Genomic DNA, 26006 nt, shown 5'->3' on the forward strand with positions numbered 1-26006 from the left:
CCTGCCATTGCAGCTATAACATTATCCCCTCACATAAGATCCATTTATTATCATCTATACATCCAATCCAAGCACAGAAGACATTACAAAGCAAAACTTCTAAAACCTCTAATTATACATTCATTATATAGAACTAAAGGTGCAGGCAGCAGAGGGGCCCTGAACATCAACCAGCCTGCCTGGGCACTTATGTGTAATCCAGCCCTGTGTTCAATAAGGCCGGAAGCACACACAGCAGAAACGCTAGCGTAGTGTTAAATGCGTTATATACAGCAATGAAGGACCCATTCTCACTTGAGGGGGAATCGCGCTATTCCTGCTCAAGGCAAACAGATAGCGGTTTTTAAAAAAAAATGCTACATGTAACACTATGGCAGTGTTCTCACTGCCGCATTTGCGGTTAGCGTTAACCACAAACGTGTTACATGCAGCGTTTTGCCGGCGATTTGCGATCAGCATGCATAGTACCGCTAATTGCGATCGCTCCAAAACCACCGCAGTGTCCAGTGATTTTTCCACGTTAATTGCGGAAAAAAATCACTCCCGCAAAACGCCAGCGGTAATAGCCGGCGTTTGCGGTTTTAGATGTGAACGGACCCCGAGTCTATGGGACACAGAAGAAGCTGCTTTTCAATGCGTTTTTACAGTATGCCTTTCTCAAACGCTGGTAGTGTTGCATATTATGTAGGCTGGCTGCCAAAACGCACATAATAAAAGTCTATGGTAACGCGTATGCAGTGCGTTTTGCATTGCGTACATGATTAAAAAATAATCTCTGATGTGTTTCTGCTTCCTGTTGTCTTCCTAGTGATTTGCATACATTTTTTATATCAGCGAATCACAAACACATAAAACGCACACAAAACGCACACAAAACGCATGAACTACACATCTGCGTGAAAAAAAACACAAACGCAAAACGCAGCAAAAACACAATAGAAAAATCACAAACGCAACATCCTAAAACGCTACTTTTTCGCGCTGTCACATGTGAACCCAGCCTAAGGTGCTAATCATTTTGGCTTCCATGTTAATTACTGTACGTGAAAATTGTACAGAGCTCGGAAATGTTATGCTACAAGATTTTATGGCAGATTTCCTGCCAGATCGATTATTTCCAACACGTCCAATATCATTTCCGATTTATTTTCCGTTCACTTCTGTAGAAAATCGATCGGAAAACAGATTGGACATGTTTGAAATAATCGTTCTGGCAGGAACTCTGCCCGAAAATCTCGTGTACTAGGCATTAAGGGCCGTTCACACCAATAATCTCTAAAGGTGCATATTAACAGAAAAAAAGTTCCTTCAGATTCAATCTTTCAATACAATTTTTATGATTGAATTGTATTGAAAACATTGCTGTGTGCCGCACAAATCCAAGTGAAATGATTCTTTTGTTGATTGGAAAAGGAACAATAAGCAATCCAAAAGTTGGATTTATGATCAAATAAGTATGCAAAACCTTCTTAAATCGTTCCATTAAGAGGAACAATCGATAATTGCCTGCTGATTATTTTCGATCATTCAAGTCGTGCTGAAAGATCGAATCTGAAGGAAAAATTGTACGGTTAATGTGCACCTTGAGTTCAAACACTTAGCGCTTTTTTGTAGAGATTTGCAGTGGCAATTCCCGGCATGTACCTAACGATTTTCTAACTATGCCTAGCGATTTTGGAGCGTTTGCGATCAGCGTGTTAGTATGTCTGGAGGCAAACAGGAAGTGCACTTCGAGTTGGAAGTCAACAGGCTTTGGCAAAGAAAAAAAAAAAAAAATTGAAAATCCATTTACAGCGATTTTACAGTTTTCCTATACTTAAAATTGAGGAGTAAGCGCACCCAAAATGCTGCAGGAGCTGCGTTTGCAAAAAATTCACATCACTCTAGTGCGAACTAGCCCATACAAACACATTAGCCAAGTGCTTTTTAAAACACTAGCGCTTTTGAAAGCGCTAACCAGCCCTTAAAGAGAAACCGTGACCAAGAATTGAACTTCATCCCAATCAGTAGCTGATACCCCCCTTTCCCCATGAGAAATCTTTTCCTTTTCACAAACGGACCATCAGGGGGCTCTGTATGGCTGATATTGTGGTGAAACCCCTCCCACAGTGTGATGTCAGGACCATGGTGCTGACATCACACTGTGGGAGCCTTGTTGCATTGTGGGAAATTAACAGCTGTTTCCAACTGACAAAAAAAAGCACAGTGTGACGTCAGGCCCTTGATTCAGAACTATACATATCTGAGATTGTAGCCCACAGCTATTAATTTTTTATAAATGTCACATTTAAAAAAAATTCAGATTTCTCATAATTACACAATCAACAGACAAGGGGACATAGTTCAAATAAAGCTTTTATTATCTATTTGGCAAACTTTTTTCAGCTTTATTTTTTTTAACAGAAATTTTTTATTTGGCAAATATCTATAAACAGTCACTATAAATCTGATATCGCAAAAAACAATATTACAATTAAATAAAGCACTATATGGCAGCTGATCTTTTTTCGAGCATCCAAAAGACAAACAGTTGGGTGTAACTGTCAGCCATGAGACATAATTCAACTGACAGTTATCAGTCCTGTAATGGGTATGGAAGGTTTTCATGTACAGTATATCTGCTCCTGCAGCACCCACAGAAATTAAATGACTCACATTTGCCTAAAAAAAATAATGCCCGAGTACGATTATGCAGCTCTGGAAAACACTACTCACATGAACTGTGTGCCTGTTTCCAAAACTCCTTTACAATCATCAAAGGTCCGCACCATCCAATTTTCAAGTTTCAAGTTTCTTTATTTATAGCTCTTATAAGAGCTATAAATAAAGAAACTTGAAACTTGAAAATTGGATGGTGCGGACCTTTGATGATTGCTGTGGATTCCCTGTGACTCCAGGGGTGGTCTCTGCACGCCAAACCCATTGGTGCAACAACGCTGGTTCTGATCCAAAACTCCTTTACAACAGCTCAGTGGGAGTGTCCCTGATGACTCCTCCCCTAGCCTTGTGGGCAGCTTTTACTCCACCCATTTTGGTTATTCCAGGGCAGGGAAACTTAGCTCAGGCTCCTCCCTTTGCACAATGGGTGTATGTAAAGAAAAGCACCTGATGCTCCTGGAAATATAGAGGGGGAGAAAGGTTTTCTGATCTTTGAGTAGTTGTAGTTCGTGTCACAGAGCGTAGCATAGGAGCTGTTTGCAGTGCATTTCATACTATTACAAAATATAATTAACACAATGACATTTAATAATTAGCTACTGGATTTCAGACTGGCTTCAACGAGTGCTGTGCAGTCTCCAATCTGAGGCTGGACATTAGTACAAAGCACGGTCCAATAAAGGGCAGAGTTTGAAATACTATGTATGTATGTATGTGTGTGTGTGTATGAATTAAAGCTCCTCCCTCTTGCATATTAGTGCCCTGTCGTGTAGCGGTTGCTCCCAGACAGGGCACTAATATGCAAGATGGGCCGAGCGATTACGCTTACCGCCACGAGATGCTGGCGATCTGGTGGGACAAGGCCTGTTGTGGACAGTCCTGGAAGAGATCAGATCCAGATCACTGCTGGACGGATATCACAGGAGACACTTAGGTGCTGAGACCATCTTACGCCGGCACATGTAAGTCTAATGCTTACACACTTGAGATAAAAGTCTTTGGAAAAGGCAAGATCACAGACAAATTTTACCCCCTTCCATGTAGTATGAGAGCCATACCTACACAGTCTGTTCTATGGAGCTGAACTCCCCATCAGATAAAATCTTTGCAAGATGCTGCACACAAAGATGCTGTACACATGCAACAGATCAGTATCTGCAAAAGATCAGTTCCTGCAAAATGCATTCATAGTCTATGATATCTGCAGATCTTGTACACACCTTGTTTAGCGGACAATCATCTGCAGATCAGACAATCCATCTGCAGATTTGAAGATCTATCCAGGTGGATCTGATCTGCAAATAATTGGGGGTAAAATTGGTCCGTGATCTTGCCTTTTCTAAAGACTTTAATCTCAAGTGTGTACAAAGCATTAAAGGACCCCTATCGCGAAAAAAGTGGGCAGTTAAAAAATGTGACAGATGACAGGTTTTGGGCAAGTCCATCTTTTTAAGGGGGATTCTCAGGGCTTTCTTTGTTTTCAACAGCATTTCTTGAACAGCAGTTTAACTGCCAAAATAGCAAGATACCAGCCGGCCTAGGGCTCTTTCACATTAGGGCAGACTTTGTGCATTAACGCAAACGGCAGACGTTTGCCTTAACCAAGGTATGATGAAAGTCCATAGACTTTCATTTTACCTTTCACACTCGACGCTGCGTTTCGATGCGTTGCGGTTCCGACGCACCCGGGCGCAGTTTTTCCTCCAACGCACCCGCGAGACGCGTTTTCCGTCGGGTCTAATTGCCAGCTACTGCCGCTGATTGCGTCGCACCGCAGATACCCGACGACACGCCGCAGGCCATCAACGCATGCAGGAGAACGGCTCCTGCTCGCGTTGTCTGATGTGAAAGAGCCCTAATCCCCTAATCACTTGCCCACTATTATGTCAGTTAGATTTTGCAACTGTTGTTCAGGAAATGCTGTTGAAAACAAAGAAAGCCCTGAGAATCCCCCTTAAAAAGATGGACTGGCCCAAAACCTGTCATCTGTCACATTTTTTAACTGCCTACTTTTTTCGCGATAGTTGTCCTTTAAGCTTGCAAGCTGAAGACCCTTAATACTTGTCAGTGACTGCACTAGCTCTCTCCACCTCTCTGAAGATCTGGAGTCAATGGTACAGGCACCAAAAGGGGTGTATGAGTGTTTGATGTGTGGTGATTAAAGTGAACCAGAGACGAAGCACCCTCATGTATTTTACCATATATATCAGTGGGAACATTAGAGAAAACACCTACCCTGCTCTCTGTTTCCTTATTTACTGTTCAGATTGCCTGTTATCAGCCCTGATAAAATCCCCGACTGAGCATTCAGTCTGGCTTTGCTCAGGAATCATTATAGCTGAGTCATTATAGAAGAGCCAGAAGGGGGCAGGCTTGGGCTTCAAAAGACATCAGAGAAGACAGACTCGGCTTTAATGATTTCTGAGCAAAGCCAGACTAAATGCTCAGTCTGGGATTTTATCAAGGCTGATAACAAGCAATCTGAGTAGTGGAGAATGAAACAGAAAGCATGGTAGGTGTTTTCTCTAATGTTCCCACTGATATATATGGTAAAATACATGAGGGTGCTTTGTCTCTGGTTCACTTTAAGTTGGATAAATTTGCATAGAACATTTTCATAATGCTGCATCAACTCAAAATTATTTGCATCTCATTGACCTTTCCTAGTGTGGTACCTCCCACCTTATCCTCGCCTACAGATTTTGTCACTGGGCATTCGTTATGGGCTAGTCCACACCTTATAACAAAACAAACAGGTGGAGTTTTGGCACAGATGAAGTGGGAGGAGCTATGGGTCAAAGCCTTTGAGTAGTGTCCTAGACTAGAGGACAAGCCATGTGATTGAGTGCAATTTAATATTCAAACAGTAACAACCAGCACCACCTTGTGGTAAGCTTGAAAAATAACTTATTCCAACACAGTTGTAACTGAAGAATGGTTACAAATATGCCATTACTACAGTGGTTTCCACATTGCCTTTGTGCTTTTTGACTGTATTTAACACCGGTGAGTTTTAGCAGTGAGTGCATCACTGTGGGGAAGCACAGGGGAGGCGGAGCCTGTGTCCCATCACAAACAGAGTCTCCTTTTCAGAGCACTTTCTGAGACCTTATAGTGCATCTCATTTGGCTGCACTACTTGATTACTGGATGCATTCTTCAACGTGAGTCCAGACATGAATCACATGTGGTTCTGTATAGAAGACCAACACTTGTGTATATTTTCTTACTCCGCCTCTCAGCCCCACCCATAACACTCATCAAGAACCGGTGTCAGATAACAGCTTCTTCAAAACTTTGGCGTTCTCACATTCTGGGGGTTCTGGCCAGTTCTTGTGATCTGTGGACAAAAAAGGGAACACATTATGATCAGCCGATAAACAGAAACCTCCTGGCACAGAAACAACCTCTGCTGAGGGCACTATCATATATAGCGACCGCATCGGGGGCCCTTGTGCCAGAGGGGCCCCAAGGGGCCCCCCCTCAAGCACAATATTAGCTCTGTATTGATCCTGTTCTGGTAATAACCACTTTATATAGTAGTAATCATTAACAAGCTGTTCCCCATCCCCTTCTTGCACCTCTGACACTGTGGAAATCCATGGCAGGTTTTGGTGCGCAGTATCAATTGTTATGTATAGAGGGCTTTGGGGGGCCCCATTGTAAAACTTGCATTTTTATGGGGGGTCCACAGCTCCTTAGCTACACCACTGCTTTCATCCACCACTTTTAACAACTTCCTGCAAAACAAGACGTTTTAAAATAATCCGTTTTGCAGGGCAGATGATTAGGATACACCCACGGGCATTATGCGGGGTGTGCACAGCCACTTTGACCCGCCTATGCAGGGTCAGGAAGTGGTTAAATGTTTGATTCTGATTTTGCTACTTCAGGGATTGCTTTGCTAGAAGTAGACAGTCGGCCAGCCCTGTGTGCCCGTTATGCAATCTGTGCTGTGTGAGTTCCCTGGGTCAGTGGTGTAGTGGATAGCACTCTCGCCTAGCAGCACTGAGTACCCAGTTCGAATCCCAGGCAGAGCACTATCTGTAAGGAGTGTGTATGTTCTCACCGTGTCTCTGTGGGTTTCCTCTGGGCAGTCCGGTTTCCTCCCACATCCCGAAAACATACAGATAAGTTAATTGGCTTCCCCCTAAAATTGACCCTAGACTACAATGAGCATATGATTAGGATAGGATTAGATTGTGAGCTCCTCTGAGGACAGTCAGTGACATGACTATGTACTCTGTAAAGTGTTGCAGAACGTGTCAGTGCTGTATCAATACATAATAGTAATAATATGGTAGGATATTAGACTATGACTATGATATGGATTAGATTGTGCGCTCCTCTGAGGACTGCCAGTGACATGACTATGTACTCTGTAATGTGCTGCAGAATGTGTCAGTGTTATATAAATACATAATAATAATAATAATATGGTAGGACATTAGACTATGGCTATGGTAGGGACTAGATTGTTAGGTCCTCTGAGGACAGTGAGTGGAGTAACATGACTGTGTACGCTGCAGAAGGTGTCAGTGCTATATAAATACATAATAATAATAATAATAATAATAATAATAATATGATAGGACATTAAACTAAGGCTGCTTTCACAGTGGGACGTTACAGGCGCACGTTAGAGCAGCCTGTAACGCAGCCCACCGCACAGCAATGAAAAATCAATGGGCTGTTCACAGTGCACACGTTGCGTTAAATTGTAACGCAGCACATTTAAACAAAGTGCTGCATGCTGTGCGTTATACGCGGCTAAGCCACGTTAGACTGTTTGCACATGCTCAGTGATGTTGGAGGAGGAGGCCTTCCCCTCCTCCTCCGCGGCCAGCCACATGGCTAATTAATATTCACTGCACTCAGTGACGTGCAGTGTTTACTTCCTGGAGCGGCCACTCTGTGCGGCGATTGGCCGGCGGGACCACGTGATGCGGATCACGTGGTCTCCGCATTCCATAGCATAAAAAAGGCACACCAAGAGCTGCATAACGCGGCTCTTGGTAGCGTCCTCCTACAACACCACCAGGCGTTGCGTTAGGGGCATGTTATGCAACCTATAACGTCCCCTAAAACGCAATGTCTTGGTGGGAAAGAGGCCTAAGGCTATGGTAGGATTAGATGGGGAGCTCCTCTGAGGACAGTCAGTGACACGACTATGTAATGGGAATTACGGCTATAGCGCCACTCAGAGGGTAATTTTAGCACCGGCAAAAGACAGATCCCGAATTATGAAAAAAAAACCAAACCCTGTGCAATTTAGCCTCCAGCAATAGTTAGCAATTGAACAGCATCTTACCCCTGAGTCCATGGCAGCCTGGAGAGGGAATAGTAATTAACGCCGCCAGGAAATTTGCTATAGCAGGGTGAGCAGTTTTTCAGCTTCACCCAGCGCCTCCATTTCCCGGCCACCCACCAGCAACCCTGCAGTGCCGCTGTCATCTCCTTCTCACCCACAGAGCGAGCTGTACCTGGCACTTCCCAGTGATTGTGGTATAAACTCTGAGCACCGTCCACCTTTACAGTCTCTCCAGACATGAAGGAAGCAGCCGGCGACAGGAGGAAGCAGACCACCGGTGACACCTGCCAGGGAGGAAGCAGAATGCAGACGTGACTAAACCCGACCTGAACTCAGAACTTCCTCTCTGCTCTAAACGATAAGCAACAGCATAATAATCTTTACAGAAAAACATTTCTTTGTTACAGCTGATACAGGTCCTGCAGTAAATCTGCAGCGTGTCTACTTCCTGCTTTCATGGAAGCAGACATATTGCTAACATCCTGTGTTTAGCTGCTATGCTGAGGCAGCCAGCTGACACAGCTGAGGGATCAAATTTATCACAGGTGGCGATATTGTCAGTCTTGTCAGGTGCAGCTGTTTGTGTAATAAGCGTTCGGAAGCCAGTAGAAAATATACCTGACCTCCCAGAATGCTCTGGTGTCAGAATTCTGCATAGCTAAACAGCCTTGGTTAAGCATCACTGGAAGTGTGGGGCTACATACCAATAGATAGAGCAATATATAGATAAAGGAAGGGTTTCCAATGCTGAAAGTGACCATAAAAGTGGGCGTGCTGATTAAGTCCCTGCATTGTGCTGTGTGTCACTACAGGGTCTCTTTAAGAAATGGCTAAAAACCCAGCATGAAGCATCCATCAGACATGACTCCCGATTAAAGGGGAACTGAACTCAGAACTTCCTCTCTGCTCCAAAAGATACACAACAGCATAACCACCTTTAAAGAAAAACATTTATTTGTTACAGCGGATACCATTATAGGCAAATCGGCCTGAAAATGGTACAGGCAGCGGTTTGGTGAGCCGATTGGAAGTGAACTGCTCAGATGTGAACCCTCCCATAGGGAATCATTGCGCTTGTAGGGCGATTTTCAAAATCCCGGCACTTACAAAATCCCGAAAGTGAGCAAACCCTTAAAGGGACACTAAGTCAAACAAAAAAAATGAGTTTTACTCACATAGGGCTTCCAATAGCCCCCTGCAGCTGTCCGGTACCCTCGCCGTCTCCCTCCGATCCTCCTGGCCCCGCTGGCAGCCACTTCCTGTTTTTCGGTGACAGGAGCTGACAGGCTGGGGACGCGAATGATTCTTCGCGTTCCTGGCCACAATAGTGCCATCTATGCTGCTATAGCATATATCATATACCATATAGCAGCATAGAGGGTGCTAATGTGTCTGGGAACGCGAAGAATGACTCGCGTCCCCAGCCTGTCAGCTCCTGTCACCGAAACAGGAAGTGGCTGCCGGCAGGGCCAGGAGGATCGGAGGGAGACGGTGAGGGTACCGGACAGCTGCAGGGGCTATTGGAAGCCCTAGGTGAGTAAAACTCATTTTTTTTGTTTGACTTAAGTGTCCCTTTAAAAGTGGTGGCTGAATGGTGTAATTGTTAAGGGCTCTGCCTCTGACACGGGAGACCTGGGTTCGAATCTCGGCTCTTCCTGTTCAGTAAGCCAGCACCTATTCAGTAAGGAGTTCTTTAGGCAAGTCTACCTAACACTGCTGCTGCCTATAGAGCGTGTCCTAGTGGCTGCAGCTCTGGCGCTTTGAGTCCGCCAGGAGAAAAGCGCAATATAAGTGTTTGTCTTTGTCTTTTAAAAGTAACTCAAGGTTACAGACATATTTTATACAATACCAGTCGCCTGGCGTCCTGCAGATCTATTTGGCATCAGTAGTGTCTGAATCAACCACCTGAAGCAAGCATGTGGCTAATCTGGTTAGACTTCAGTCAGAAACATCTGATCTGCTGCATGCTTGTTCAGGGTCTGTGGATACAAGTATCAGAGGCAGAGGATCAGCAGGACAGCCATGCAAAGTGCATTATTTAAACTACAAATATGGGAAAACAGCATCTGTATTAGACCTATTTGATTACCATGCCCACAAAATTCAGGGGAGGAGCCAACCCTAAAACAAAGTTTGCTCATAATTATGAAAAAAACAATGGGTTACACGGCCACCAAAGTATACCAAATCTGCATTGTTTACAAAGCAATAAATATGTCCGCCTCCACATGTCTCTCGCCTCAGATTCCCTTTAACCACTTCGCATCCAGACCTTGTTTGTTTCCCACTTATCGACCAGAGCAGCTTTGACAGTTTAGCCATGTCCCTATTTAATAATCAATAACTTTATCCCTACTTATGACACAGAAATGAAATATATATTGTTTTTTTCAAATACAAACTAGGCTTTCATTGTATGCCATTTTTTCCCTTGAACAATTTTGTTTTCTATGAATTTTAATGGGAAAACAAGGGGAAAAAAACAGAAAAAAAAAAACACATTTCTCAGTTTTACCAATTCCAGTTTAAAAATAAAAAGTGCTACTGTAGATTAAAAACACAGATTTTGTTTGGCTATTCTTACCGCTTATCACAAAATTTAGAGTATGTTCCGGTCACAATTTATGGTGAAGATATATGATTTTGAAATAATGCTAAAATGTGTATTTTTCACTATGAACTGAGAAAATAAAAGTGTTTTTAAAGGATACCCGAAGTGACATGTGACATGATGAGATAGACATGTGCATGTACAATGCCTAGCACACAAATAACTATGCTGTGTTCCTTTTTTTCTTTCTCAGTCTGAAAGAGTTAAATATGAGGTATGTAAGTGGCTGACTCAGTCCTGACTCAGACAGGAAGTGACTACAGTGTGACCCTCACTGATGAGAAATTCCAACTATAAAACATTTTCCTAGCAGGAAATGGCTTCTGAGCAAGAAAGAGATAAAAAGGGGAATTTCTTATCATTGAGGGTCACACTGTGGTCACTTCCTGTCTGAGTCAGGACTGAGTCAGCCACTTACATACCTGATATTTAACTCTATCAGGCAGAGAAAGAAAAAAAAGGAACACAGCATAGTTATTTGTGTGCTAGGCACTGTACATACACATGTCTATCTCATCATGTCACATGTCACTTCGGGTATCCTTTAATGGTAAAAATCAATCTTATTGGCTCTGGGAACATATATTCCCTTTCACCAATTAGTGCTGCATCAGCTAGTGCCAGAAATGTGCACAGGAGTAAGCCCAATCCTGCACAGCACTGCTTCTGCTACAAGACGTATATCTACTGACTCGTGGCTTAGATGAAGTCATAGAGGACGTACATATACTATAGTGATGGATAAAGTGTACACATTACTGTGCTTGATGAGGCTGACATTGTTATACAAATACCTCCTCCGGCATTCCGAGTCTCTTAGCTGGAATATTAGGGATGTAGTTCAGAAACATGGAAGCTCCAATTTCTTTATAGTTCTCCACAGCCGTCTGCGAGAAAATGATTCCCTGTAAAACAACATGGGGTGAAATCTCTGAGTGCGGAAAGGGGACATTCACACAGGGCAAAAGCACAGCCTGACCTCCTAATCAGCTATTGTTTGATTTACACATGTGGTTTAAAGGACAACTGAGGGGATATGGTGGCTGCCATGTTTATTTCCTGTTAAACAATACCAGTTGTCTGGCTATCCTGCTGATCTCTTTGCCTGCAGTAGTGTCTGAATCACACACCCGAAACAAGCATGCAGCTTGAAAAATCCTTCTAAAGTCAGACTTCAGTCAGAAACATCAGATCCGCATGCTTGTTGGGGGGCTGTGGCTAAAAGTATTAGAGCCAGAGGATCAACAGAACTGCCAGGCAATCTGCATGGTTTAATTCCTGCTAACTGGATGCATATGCACATCCAGTTTGCAGTCTGTAGGCGCAAACAGGATGTCTGAGCGTCTCTTGTCAATCTGCTTCTGTGGCACATTCATGGCGGAACTCATTCAGCAATGATTGGTGAATGGAAACATGTGTTCCTAAAGCCAATAAATTAAATGATCATCGCTGCAGCCAGAACCCAGTGATCATTCATTCAAATGAACAAACAAACACTTCCTGTGGGGGCATTAGTGGTAAAAAAAACTAAAATTACATAAAAAAAATACACTCTACACTACAAAAAGTACAATAAAAGCCATTAACACCCACCCTGGAGAGCAGGGTTTGAATCTTGGCTAGGGTCAGTACCTATTCCGTAAGAACCCCTTGGGAAAGACTCTAATACTGCAGGGTGGCCCCTTGAGCGCGTCCCAGTGGCCGCAGGTCTTGAGCGCTTTGAGTCCAACAGGAGAAAAGCGCTGTACAAATGTTAGGATTATTATTATATGATTAAAGGGAACCTGAAGTGATAAGTGTATGGGGGCAGCCATATTTATTTCCTTTTAAAGGGAACCTAAACTGAGAAGGATATGGATTTTTCCTTTTAAAATAATACCAGTTGCCTGACTCTCCTGCTGATCCTGTGTCTCTAATGCTTTCAGCCACAGCCCCTGAACAAGCATGCAGATCAGGTGCTCTGACTGAAGTCAGACTGGATTAGCTGCATGCTTGTTTCAGGTCTGTGATTCAGACACTACTGCAGCCAAAGAGATCAGCACGACTGCCAGGCAACTGTATGGTTTAAAAGGAAACATCTATATCCCTCTTAGTTTAGGTTCCCTTTAAACAATACTAGTTGCCTGGCTTTCCTGCTGATCTATTTGTCTGCAGTAGTGTCTGAATCACACCAGAAACAAGCATGCAGCTAATCTTGTCAGATCTAGCAATGTCAGAAACACCTGATCTGCTGCATGCTTGTTCAGGGGCTATGGCTAAAAGTATTGGAGGCAGAGGAGCAGCAGGGCAGCCAGGCAACTGGTATTGCTTAAAAGGAAATAAATATGGAAGCCTCCTTATAAATCTCCATTCAGGTTCCCATTAAAATGCTTAGAAAATAAAATAATTAATGAAAGCAAGCATCGCCCACAAAAAGCCTAATTTGGGGTGAAAAAAAAACTATATAGATAATAAATATGGCCAAAAATGTGATAACTGTGATATGGCCAAATGTATGGGAGGAGTGCCGACAGGTGAAAAAGGAGTGTGGTTAAAAAGGAATAAATATGGCAGCCACCGTATCCCTCTCACTTCAGTTGTTCTTTAACCCCTAGCCGACCGCTCCACGCCAATTGGCATGAACGCGGCGACAGCCCCAGAGACCGCCGTCTATTTACATGTTCTGTGCTGCAATCTATGGCTGCGCTGTACAGGGGACAGCCGTGTCACTCGGCTGTCCCCTGGAGAGGCTGAAGAGTGATCGTCTCTCATAGGCTAATGCCTATGACAGCCGATCGCGGTGATTGGCTGGCAGGGGGAGGGAGGGGCTACAGTGAAAAAAAAGTAATGCTGTGGTCCTTAAGTGGTTAAACATAACTTATGATGTGTGATGACACTAAAGGACTGCCACTGCCAGGTACCTACCGGAGCCACGGCATTTATCCTGACACCACTGTGGGCCCACTCTATGGCCAGGCTTTTGGTGAGATTGTCCACACCAGCTCTTGCTGCCCCCGTGTGGCTGGAAGACACAACAACACCATACATACAGCTTTTTCTTTCTTTCTGTTTGAGTAAAGCTAGGTTACCACATATATCACTGCTGTATCTCTACCTGAATGCTTCCTCAAGTCAGGTCGCAAGTCATTGAAAGCGAACACAGATGGGATAAAAATCTGACGAGGCAGCATTATGAGACCGATTGCCGAAAGACTTCATGCTGAAATCGATCAGGAATTGGCCTGCAGTGTATGGGCAGCCAACAGATCTCTCTCCAGTCAGATTTGATCAGAGGGAGATCTGTCTATTGGTCGCCAAAGATCGCTAGATGTACGGGCACCTAAAGATGCACTGTAATGAAATATAGTAGAATGTAATACAGGATACCCATTTATAAGTTCATTTGCCTGGTTTCAGCATCAGAAATGCTTCCTATGTGTATAAATTGCTGTATATCGGTATGTATCCCTGTCCTCCCACTGATGCTTACCCTATGCTATTTATTTATGCAACCTTCAGCCCCTGAGCACTCTGGGAAACCAGGTATAGTTTCTACTGACTTCGGAGCACACAACAAACATTCCGAAGAGCTGCACCTGCCAGCAGTAAAGATGTCGCCACCTGTGATACATTTCAGAATGTAAATCAGGGACAGGAAAGATTTTAAAGTAATGTAAAAAATAAGAAAATTTATTAATGAAGTTGCATTCAGTAGAAGGTGTATTTTGTTCTTGGTTAAACACAATTGGCCTCAATTTACTAAGATCATGCTGGAGATAATAAGGCAAGAGAAAACTTACCACCACACTGTGAGAGAGTTATCTTATCTCTTCATTCCTTAAGTTACCTCCTCTGCAGTTATTTTCACACGCAGTTAATAAACAGCCTGTCTAACTGTGGAGTTATTTTAAGGATTGAAGAGTTAACTGAGACAGAAGAGTTAACATTAGGTTTGCCTGAGGTAAAATGTTTCCTGAATACTACATGCCTTATCACCATGGTAACAGCTCTAGAAACGTTATTAAAGACAGGAGATAAGCTTAGTGAATTGAGGCCATTATAAGAAGGGGGGGGGGGGGGGGGGGAGTAATTCTGGAAAGATTTACACTTACCACATTCCTGGGAAGCCCTTCCACATGTCCGCTACGATATTGACGATAGCTCCGCCGTGTTCCCGCATCCAGGCATTGTACGCTGCACACAGACACAAAGACATTGCTTGCAATATGATGGAAAACCAGAAATCAACTTTCCTACCCTAAACCTCTTCCCTAAATATCACACTTACACCGCTGCTTAGAGCTTCCTCACTTTCCTGGCCACAGCTACAGTCACAGCATGGATTGGTAAATTTCCAGGATGCATACATTTACATACAATTTGTATCTACTCAGAATGATTATCATCTCACTGACCCCCCCCCCCCTCCCCCCATTACTGCCCGGGGTGCCGCCCGTTTTGTGTGGGCTTATCTTTCATTCATGCAAATTATGAAAATAATATCTGCAGAACTGATGATTGTCAAAAAGTCAATCCAATGGACAGAATAGCACACCGGCTAGTGAGTGGTTGCTGCTGCTGGAACCCCGCAGCCAAGTAATTGAAGCAATCAAAGGAGGGATCCGCACACAGGCCAATTCTGGAACAATGTAAACTTTATTGTTCCGGCACAAATATGTACGACTTCTAACCATCTCGCTGGATGCACTTTACATATGTGAGTGCAAAGAGCAGAGAATCCCCAATTAACCTTTTAGGTTTACCCTGAAGCGGCAGACAGATGGTTGCCTAGAGCAGCCTGTGCCTTGATAAAGGGGCCCTGTGTGGCTCCGAAACGTTGGCTTATTTGCAAAATAACAATAAAGATAAATCTTGGATGTGCTAGCTTCTTCATATGCTGAAGTTCAATAAGGGTCTCATCCCCTTTTTTCAGCTTCAGCATTCCCTGTATGATCTTAAATGGAATCCTTTTGTGTGTGCGAGGAAAAAACGTTGTATATTGGTGTCAGCACATACCGGCTTTGCAGCAGTAGGAATCAGTGAGATTGGCATCAGTACATGCTGGCTTTGCAGCAGTAGAAGGAGTCAGTGAGGTTGGTGTCAGTACATACTGGCTTTGCAGCAGTAGGAGGTGCCAGTGAGGTTGGTGTCAGTACATACTGGCTTTGCAGCAGTAGGAGGTGCCAGTGAGGTTGGTGTCAGTACATACTGCTTTGCAGCGGTAGAAGGTGTCAATGATGTTGGTGTCAGTACATACTGGCTTTGCAGCAGTAAAAGGTGCCAGTGAGGTTGGTGTCAGTACATACTGGTTTTGCAGTAGTCTGGTGAGGTGTCAGTACATACCGACTTTGCAGCAGTAGAAGGTGTCAGTGAGACTGGTGTCAGTACATACCGGCTTTGCAGCAGTAGAAGGTGTCAGTGAGACTGGTGTCAGTACATACCGCTATGCAGCAGTAGAAGGTGTCAGTGAGACTGGTGTCAGTACATACCGCTATGCAGCAGTAGAAGGTGTCAGTGAGACTGGGGTCAGTACATACCGGCTTTGCAGCAGTAGGTATCAGTGAGGTTGGTGTCAGTGCATACCGGCTTTGCAGCAGTAGAAGGTGCCGGTGAGGTTGGGGTCAGTACATACTGGTTTTGCAGTAGTCTGGTGAGGTGTCAGTACATACCGGCTTTGCAGCAGTAGAAGGTGTCAGTGAGACTGGTGTCAGTACATACCGCTATGCAGCAGTAGAAGGTGTCAGTGAGACTGGTGTCAGTACATACCGGCTTTGCAGCAGTAGGTGTCAGTGAGGTTGGTGTCAGTACATATCAGCTTAGCAGCAGTAGAAGGTGCCGGTGAGGTTGGTGTCAGTACATACCGGCTTTGCAGCAGTAGAAGGTGTCAGTGAGACTGGTGTCAGTACATACCGGCTTTGCAGCAGTAGAAGGTGCCAGTGAGGTTGGTGTCTATGACTGCGTTCCATCCTTTGGACGATATCGCCTCGCTGGGACTCGGGAACTGCCCTCCGCCATTGTTCACCAAGAAGTCAATCCGACCGTATTGCTTCAGGGTAGACTCCATCAGCGACTCCACCTGCATTCAGGAATACAAAGTGCAAATCCATAAAAATGTTCAAAAGGATCACCCCCCACACATGGAGCTGCTGAGGCAATTAGTGCAATAAAGATTGTTGATCCAATAAAGAAAAAATCCAGTTATCCAAGGCAAAAAAAAAACTTTACATCATCTTTATATATACAACAAAAATTTGCCTACATGGGAATGTTCCAGTAAAAGGAGATACAACATTAAAACTTAAAGAGAACCTGTACTGAGTAAAAATATTTAAAATAACTTCAAATGAACATTGCATAGTTACCTTGCCATCAGTTCCTCTCAGAGGCTCACCATTTTCTTCTGACAATAATCCCTTCCAGTTCTGAAAATATTTTGTCAGATCTGAAATATATCAGTTGCTGTCAATAAAATATCAGTTGCTGTCAGTTACAGCTGAGAGGAAAACTGATGTACCAGGTAATGTCCATGTTTCCCTATGCCTCAAGTGGGCGATGTTACAGTTTAACTGTGTGCTGACCAGAAAGCTGTTATGGTTTAATGGCCATTTTCAAAATGGAGGACGGAAAATTCCCTTGATCACAGTGAACAAACAGGACCCCGGACAGGAGAAAGACACTGAGGAGTAGACTACATGGAAGGCAAGTATGACTTGTGTATGCTTAGTTTGACTTTTAATTTTCAGTTCAGGTTTTCTTTAACATTTAATATAATTAAAGTTGAGATAGAGAGGCTAATGTAATGAATTGTTACATCTGCGAAACGAACCTGGGAAGGGAGCCTAATCTGGCCTGATTAATACAGAGATCCTTTCATTCTGGATCTCTGATCTCCCTTTTTCACAGTTCAAACAAAGCTATTTATACCAATAACACCAATAATAATAAACAATGCCTCTGGCCATCACCATGCTGCTGCATTGCTGTTTTATTGTTCTCAAAGGCATTTTCAATGGACTTCTACTTTGTGAGGGACACCTCTGCCACTAGCACCCTGGAAGAAGTCTCCTTTGGGAGGTGAAACATATAGGTCATGTTTATGGTGTTATTAGTGTAGTTAAAGGACAACTGAAGCAAGAGGTATATGGAGGCTGCCATATTTATTCCTTTTTAAACAATATCAGTTGCCTGGCTAGCCTGCTGAACCTGTGATCTAATACATTTAGCCATAGCCCCATAACAAGCATGCAGCAGATCAGAGGTTTCTGACATTATTGTCAGATCTGACAAGATAAGCTGCATGCTTGTTTCAGGTGTGATTCAGCCAAATAGATCAGGTAACTGGTATTGTTTAAAAAGAAATACATATGGCAGCCTCCATATTCTTCTCACTTTAAGTAGCTTTATTTGAACTATAAAGAAGAGCGATCAGAGATCCAGAATAATAGGACCCCTGTATTTATCAGGCTAGATTAGGCTCCTTCCACAAGTTGGCTTTGCGGATTTAGCCATTGGCATTGCATTAGCCTCTCTAGCTCAACTTTTTAATTCTATTAAAAGTTATGTTTTAAGATGCCGACACATGATCAGGCAATGTATGCGCCAACAGATCGAGCAACAGATCAGAGAGAGATCTGTTGACTGCCCATACACCACAGGCTGATTGGCGACCCAGGGCGCTACTGGCATATAGCACATGGGACGTCACACACTATGAGCAATGGGGCACATATAACATTTGGGGGACAGTGTCCGAGGATTCCATTGCTCATCCCAATATCACATACCGTTACCACCACACACCTGGGCCAAGATTTCTCAGCGCCTACATTCAACCGATTTACTGATAAGTGCATAAAACTATAATGTTATTACGTCTATGGCACGTGTGGAACTCCAGGCCTGGAGGGCCAGATCCATTCCAGTGTTAAGGATGCACTGAGAATGTGTACTACCTGATGGCCACACCTTTCCTGATTAAGACCCATTGAGCGGTGTCAAAAATGTGTGAGGACCTCGGCCCTCGTAGGACCAGTTTGACATACCGGTTCTATGGCCACGCAATGCTATATAAAGTGCAATTCAGGTGCCGGTGAATGGACAAAATAGTCAATTTTGCATCTGCTTCGCGCCACCCGCTCTGCGTCTGCCTGTCCAAAGTGATCGCCGTTCACGCGTCCCACCGCAGCTCGGTCCCTCTGTACTCAGGAGCATGGGGCTCTCCATAGGAAGCAAGAGACCAACTTTACCCATCAGCAGAGAGAATTTTCATTGGTCCACCATGAACCAATAAGAATTCTCCCTGTTGCTGAGGATTCCCATTGGTCTTTTGCAGATCCCCATTCTTCTGCCAGCCACTGGCCTGTGTAGGAGGGATAAAGGAACTAAGCGTCGGCCGGACATGTAGGCTGTAGCCTGCTGTGGTCCCTCTGCAGCCAGGGGCAGATGCGTTCTCCCCGTATGCTACATGGGGGAATGCATCCACCTGCCCGGGCTTATCGGGGACTGCACAGAAGTGCGGCCCGCTTATTGTGATGGATCCCACGGATTCACTGCAGAGTGACAAGTTAAATGGCTCCTATTTATAGAATAGGAGGCGTTCACTCTCAGTTTAGCGATGAGCTGAGAACGGACAAAAAAATGTCTGTTTTCAGCTCAAGTGGGGACACAGCCTTCCTGTCTGGAAAGGAAATGACAGAAGAGGAGGAAATCTCTCTCCAGTGGGTATACTGACAGCCGCAAAGGCCTTTTCTATGCAAAGAGGCTTACTGACACAAGGCGGCGCAGGGGTCCCGGGGTGCGGACCCTGCGCATGCTCCCTCACCTCCTCCTCTTTGCGGATGTTACACTGCAGGGCGGTCAGTGCTGATGGGTTTCCCGGAGACACTTCAGAAATCAGAGCTTCAGCCGCTGCTTTTAATCGCTCCATTTTGCGAGACGCAATAACAACATTGCAGTCTGTGAAAATAATAGAGTGATGATTACATAATGCGAGACAAAAATTGTGCAGACTACTTCATCAGCTATAAATGCAAACCTTTATTTTGTTGGAAGGAAGTTTTGCAGTGGCTGGATGGAGTACTGGTTAAGGGCTCTGCCTCTGACACAGGTGACCTGAGTTTAAATCTCGGCTCCTCCTGTTCAGCACCTATTCAGTGAGGAGACCTTGGGCAAGACTCCCTAACATTGCTATGCCTATAGAGCGCACCCTAGTGGCTGCAGCTCTGTGGCTTTGAGTCCACCAGGAGGAAAGCGCGATATAAATGTTCTGTGTCTTGTCTTGAAGCAATGTGGTTGGTACAGCTGGAGTACACAGGTGTGTATCCAGCAGTGATGAGTTCCGGATAAAATCTGAATGAGTTTCATTCGGATTTCATCCAGATAATTAGTGCAGCTGATGTAGCTGGCGAGCTTTGGGGGGAAAGAGTTAAACTTACCCAGAAGCAGTCTTTTTTAATCCGTCCCATGCTGCATTGCAAGCCGCGTTCACGTGACTACCGCTTTCTTCTTTCCGGGTTGAAGGAGGAAGCGCAGTAGTCACGTGACGCAGCGTGTATATGTCAGTATGCTAATGCCTTGACAAAGGGAACCACATTGGCCCCGAAACGATCGTCGGTGTAGACGACTGTTGATGTCTTACATGTGTGCATATGGAACAATAAACACAGTTTGTTTCTGAAGTCTGTGTGCAGATCCCTCTTTGGATTACTGAGACATGACGTGGGATGTATTAAAGACGGCTTCTGGGTAAGTTTAACCCTCCCTCACCCACCCACTCAGTTGCACCAATTATCTGGATGAAATTCATTCAGATTTTTATCCGGAGCTCATCACTGGTATTCGGGTTCTCTTGCCTAGCCGCCTGTCCCCCTTCACCTGCCACTGTCCATTCGGGTCCTCCACTGCAGCTGGCACTCCAGCTTGGCTCCTCTGCATGGAAGAAGTGCCCGTATACAGATCTGAGCCTCATCAGCAGCATTAGGCCCCATCAGAAGCATTAGGCTCCTACTACATTGCAAAAGACCAATGGGAATCCTCTTTGAGCACTAGGGAGGATTCACATTGGTCTACCACTCAGTTAACCAATAAGAACCCTCCCTGGACAAGCAGGAATCCTACTGGTCTGCTGCAAACCAATGGAGAGCCTGATGCTTCTGCCGGGGATATGATCTGTATATGGGTGCTTCTTCCACAATCCGAGTGGGCGTGCCAGCAGCGGCAGAGATGGACAGCAGAAGTTGAGTAATTTGCAAAATGTATGTGGCAACTAGGCTTTTATTGATTCCGTTGACATCCACTTTGTCCAGCCGATCCGCAAAAATTGCATACTGCCCATACTTTAGTTCCGCTCACCAGAATGGAATGAACAAATTAGCTTTGCATAGGATCTGTTTGCAGAGCTGGATCATCCAAAAGGCAACCCTAGGCAGTTGCCTCAGGCCTGGAGAGAGTCTAGGGGCCCGGTGGATGCTAGCCCCACCAAATCTTACTAAAAATGCCCAATGATAATCAGTGGTGGGGAAAAAAAAGTGGTAACTTGCCTAGAGCCCCATTTCATGTTAATAATTTTCTGTTCTCTTCCATTTTTGTTCCGCTAATCGAATTTTTTTTTTTTTTAAATTACAGTGTGAACCCGGCCTAAAGCTATGTACACTATTAGTCAACTGAAACAGCTATTCCTGAAGGCTTCATCCAGAAATCTAAAGTATGTTCAGGAGCTCTTCATCGTCCGCTGCAGTGATTTGGGTTACGAATCACTCTCCCGCAGTTTTTTGTTTCTTTGGAAGTTTTAGAAGCTTAGTTACGTTTATTCGCCCTTCTCTCCATATGGCAGTACATGCTGTATAGCCAACAGCCAAATAACATGTATATACAGCAGTCATTCCAAAACTGCCACCCAAAGCAATCACTAGACAATCATTCAGAACAAGTGCATGCCATAGTGTTAGGGTCTATGCATGTGCGTTAAAAAAAAGTGTGCAGTTTAATGCATGTGAGTTCTCCAGTGCTCTGGTCGGTGCGTTTGTTGGCACTAGTCTACTTTTGGGGACCTGGGAGGAAACCTCATAGGGAAATTTCGCTTACGTGATTGGGTGGATAGCACCCCAGGCTTCAGATAGGTTGTAGCAAATTACACCCACACTCTTCAACCAATCACAACGCTTTGTGCTGTGAGAGGGTACTGTGATTGGAGAACTGTTCCCTATGAGGCTTCCTATCAGGCCCTCTAAACTAGATTTCAGTAATACAACGTATTTGCGGCATATCGTTAAATGTCACATAACAAGCTGTTACGAAAGATACGACACACTAGTGTTCCCCGATCCATCGTCCGCAATTGCTTTCTGTGGGAACAAACGACGGATGTGAATGAGACTTTGAATGATCGCGGTAATAACCACAGGAGTCTATGGGGATCAACGCCATAGTCTGCTATGAAATCCGTCATGGCGTTGCAATTGCCGCACAACATCATTTAAGTGTAATTAAACAATGTTACACGATCTCATGAAAACGATCATCGATGGCAAAATCTCACAAGTTGTGGGTACAAGCCTTTAACTTGTTGCCGACTGCGTCATGCCGATGGGCGTGGACGCCGCGCCAGCCCCAGGACTTGCTTACGCGGATCAGCGTTACAGTCCTGGGGCAGGGATTTGCAGGAGATTGCATGCACCGAATGCACGCGCATCTCTGATTGGATGACGGAGTGGAGCAAAACCGCCGTCTATTTACTCCGTACATCGCTGCGATCTAAGGCAGCGCTGTACTGGGCAGGCTCAGGGGTGATCCGCTGTCACAGCCGATCACAGTGATTGGGTGGCGAGGGGAGATAGTAAAAATAAAAAAAATGTATTTAAAAAGAAATGATATCAAAATATAAAAAAAAAAAACCCATCCTGGGAGCGATCATTGCCCACCAACAGAAATCTCTGTTGGTGGGCAGAAAAGGGGGGGGGGGGGAAAGTAACTTGTGTGCCGAGTTGCACGGCCCTGCAGGTTCACACGGACTCGAAACGCTCCCATTCAGGTGACTGGGAGCGTTTAGCATCGCGCAATTAACGTCAATTGCGCAAACGCAGCGTTCCAATTCCAATTTAACGCATCGTTTCGGCTGGCCCTAGAAGCCGCATGCAAAGTCCAGGGTCGGCTAGCCGCCACGGCTATGGACAAGAAATGCTGATCGCGACGGGAAGCCGATGGCCGCCGTACCGCTGCCCCCAGAATTAGACGTCACAGGACGACGCGGCTTCCTGGCCACCCCTGTGTACCAGCCCTAAAGCCGCAGTGGCCTGATTAGCAAAAAATGGCCTGGTCACTAGGGAGGTTTAAGCCAGCAGAACTACAAGTCCCAGCATGATGCCCCTGTGGGATCTATATAGAGACAGAGGGGGAGGGGACAGACCCAGTGACAGCAGCTCAGCCGCTATGGCCCTCCCGATGCCGGTGCCTCCTCCGGTCACCACGGCCACCTTCCCCCGGAACAGCCCCGGGATCAGCACACTGCGCGCCGCCATGACAGTAGAGCGACAACCGCTCTTCTTCCGGTCTGACCTTACAGGTCTCCATGGCAACCATCACAGGCTCCTGGATGGCTCCGCCTTTTCACTGCCCCTTCTATTAGTGAGCTCCGCCCACCGCTCGCTCAGAGCTTCAGCTACCCGAAGCCGGCCCGCCCACTCCGCTGTGCAGCGTATCCGCCTCCTTCATTCTGAGAATGAGAGAATCCTGCGCTCCGAAGCAGCTCCGCCTACTGCTCAATGACAATCCGCCTACCCAGTCAGCCACGCCTATTACCCTCTCACCTACTCTCTTAGCTCCGCCCACTTCTCAATGATGAATGAGGTGTGAAAATAGTCCAGCTTGCAAAGGAATTGGGTGCAAATTATTTGCAGACAATATAATTGCATACCTTAGGCCCAGTTCACAGTCCACTGATGGAAAACTGATCCCTGTGTAAAAACTAATGTGTGGAACTGATCATTCTTTAAGGCAGTTTTCTTTCAATGACCTTCCACTGTTAGGGCGCGGCCAATTATTATTATTATTATTTAGTATTTATATAGCGCCAATACATTATGCAGCGCTGTACAGTGTATATATATATATATATCTTGTCACTAACTGTCCCTCAAAGGAGCTCACAATCTAATCCCTACCATTGCCATATGTCTATATTATGTAGTTTAAGTACTGTAGTCTAGGGCCAATTTTTTAGGGGGAGCCAATTAACTTATTAGTATGTTTTTGGAATGTGGGAGGAAACCGAGGTGCCCGGAGGAAACCCACACAGACAAGGAGAGAACAAACAAACTCTTTGCAGATAGTGCCCTGGCTGGGATTCGAACCAGAGACCCAGCGCTGCCACCCGAGAGAGCTAACCACTACTCCACCGTGCTGCCCATGCGTTGCATCCGTTGAATCAGAAAAATCGATGCACAACCAAACTTGCGGTCTGTGTGGCTGAACGAATCCGAGCGAACAGAGCAATTAGGGTCCGCTCTGTTCCAGCCTGCTAAATGGACCGTTTTTTCAAATTATGTGAACCGGGCTTAGCACTGTGATTGTACTGTAATGGGATTCTTATCAGGGGCGTAACTATAGACCCTGCAAGGGATGCAGCTGCAGGGGAGCCCAGAAGCCACAGGGGGCCCTGTGGGGGGGGGGGGGGGGAGAAGTTTATTTTCCCTGTCTTGAGAGACTGCCAACTAAGGGCACAGAGAGAAAAAACTTTCCGTTCTCTGTACAGTTGTTCTAATGACTGCATCTGCTCAGCCACAGATAAGGAATCATACAAAGTTTTATAGACAGTCGCTATTCAGTGTGCAGCAGGCTCCTGTGTACAGCCCCCATCCCCCAACCTCTACCCTTTCCCAAGTGCCTTGTACAGTAGTGATACTGGAGAAGTCTGCAGAGCCAGTTCTGCTCCATCAGAGATGGACAGATTGAGTGTAATAAGCTGAGGCTGGGAGACACTCGTCTGCCGGTTTTCTGTATGCGTTTTCTGCACATCAGGTGTGTCTGTATGTGTTAAAACATAACGTTTTATCACAGAAGCTGATGTCATTGATAGAGAAAACGCCATCTGCATGGGAAAAACACATAAAAGTGGGCACTAGCCATCTGAATATCTGTGCAGAAAGCGGGGGGAGGGGGCCCCACCTAAAGTTTTGCAGGGGGGCCCAGTGATTTCTAGCTATGCCCCTTATGTTGGATTGTTAGCGGTGCAGTGCGGCTGTATCTGTCGGAATATCGCAAGGCATGCTGTGCGGAATGGATAATGTACCATGTGCTTTGCTGTTTGCGTTGCACCATATGTGTAACGCACAATGTGACTTTTCCTCACCATTGAGTTGCAATCCTGTTTGCACAGGATGTGCAAAGCCTCTGTGTGAAACTAGCCTTTTTCAGGTGCACACACACAGAGAATGGCGCTCGCAGGGATGGGGTAGAATCAGCCTCTCATGTGACAGTTTTGGGAAGGTAGACACATGATTTGCGTTATGTTGCTGTGGAAAGGGGAGGAGCAACAACAGCGCGGCACATGACTGATCGGTTTTCAGGCAGAAGGGGCAAGGTGGGAACAATGCGCTTGGCTGAAGTCCTGGCACTCCATACCTCTCGGGGATCAGGGAGGCAGTACACACTCTACGGGCCAGTGCACACCAAAAACCGCTAGCGGATCCGCAAACGCTAGCGGTATTTGAAGCTTTTTTTCACAGCAATTCTAGGCATGTTAAGAGCTTGTTCACACAAAGGGCGTTTTTACCCTTTTTTCCAGCGCAGATTTTCAAAATCACCCACAAAATGCTTATGCAGTGAATGTCTATGAGAAGGTTCATATCAGCACGTTGCGTCCGCTTAGCGGTGCCTGTACTATTTTTGGGCCGTTTTTGCTATAATGGAAGGTATAGAAAGAGCGCTAAATGCTCACAAAACCGATTTACGCGGCGATTGCGTTCGCGGTTTTTAAAATAAATACATTGTATTTATTCTTTTCCAGGTCAAAGAGTCCACTTCCTGACTTGCGTCAGGGAGTGAATGACAAAACCGCTCTGGAAAAGCGCTTAGAAAAGCGCTTTTACCAAAAACGCAGAGCGCAGTGGAGCACCAGGAGAGAGAGAAAAAAAAGCGCACAAAAACGCAAAAAGCTTGCGTTTGCGTTTTCAGGTGTGAATGAGGCCTTAGAGAGTACCCATGGACTATACACAGTGTACATGATTGTGTGGAAATGTAAATTGCTCAGCCAACTCATATCCATAGGGAAGGGGCAGGTGGCATTGCTCAAGAGTGCCTAGATCTGAGGGCCCCATGAAAGTTTTGCTATGCTCCACCGACGATCTACCTTCCCTGTCCGTCCGCATCTCTATGGTTACATCACCCACTCTCGTCATGTGACCCACGTGATGAGAGGAGGCGCTGTAGTCATGGATACAAAGACGCTGTAAGG

The 26006-nt window shown here is 45.2% G+C and overlaps 1 protein-coding gene across 3 annotated transcripts; it reads right to left on the reverse strand.

The window, feature by feature from the left end:
- Positions 1 to 5221: 5221 nt before the first annotated feature.
- Positions 5222 to 23190, reverse strand: LOC137525182 (peroxisomal trans-2-enoyl-CoA reductase-like). Of its 3 annotated transcripts, none has more exons than XM_068246078.1 (8): positions 23111 to 23190; positions 19380 to 19513; positions 16469 to 16634; positions 14671 to 14752; positions 13484 to 13580; positions 11374 to 11484; positions 8123 to 8252; positions 5222 to 5997 (listed from the first exon to the last, which is right to left on the reverse strand). In XM_068246078.1, the coding sequence occupies exons 2-8, from the start codon at positions 19482 to 19484 to the stop codon at positions 5918 to 5920; spliced, it is 771 nt and encodes a 256-aa protein (XP_068102179.1). In that variant the 5' UTR covers positions 19485 to 19513; positions 23111 to 23190; the 3' UTR covers positions 5222 to 5917. The 3 variants fall into 3 exon arrangements, with proteins under 3 accessions (XP_068102179.1, XP_068102178.1, XP_068102177.1); XM_068246077.1 differs by lacking the exon at positions 23111 to 23190 and adding an exon at positions 22962 to 23104 and having other exon boundaries at positions 8141 to 8252; XM_068246076.1 differs by lacking the exon at positions 23111 to 23190 and adding an exon at positions 22962 to 23104.
- Positions 23191 to 26006: the final 2816 nt, after the last annotated feature.

Source organism: Hyperolius riggenbachi, chromosome 7, assembly GCF_040937935.1.
Source record: "Hyperolius riggenbachi isolate aHypRig1 chromosome 7, aHypRig1.pri, whole genome shotgun sequence".
NCBI classification, from domain to species: domain Eukaryota; kingdom Metazoa; phylum Chordata; class Amphibia; order Anura; family Hyperoliidae; genus Hyperolius; species Hyperolius riggenbachi.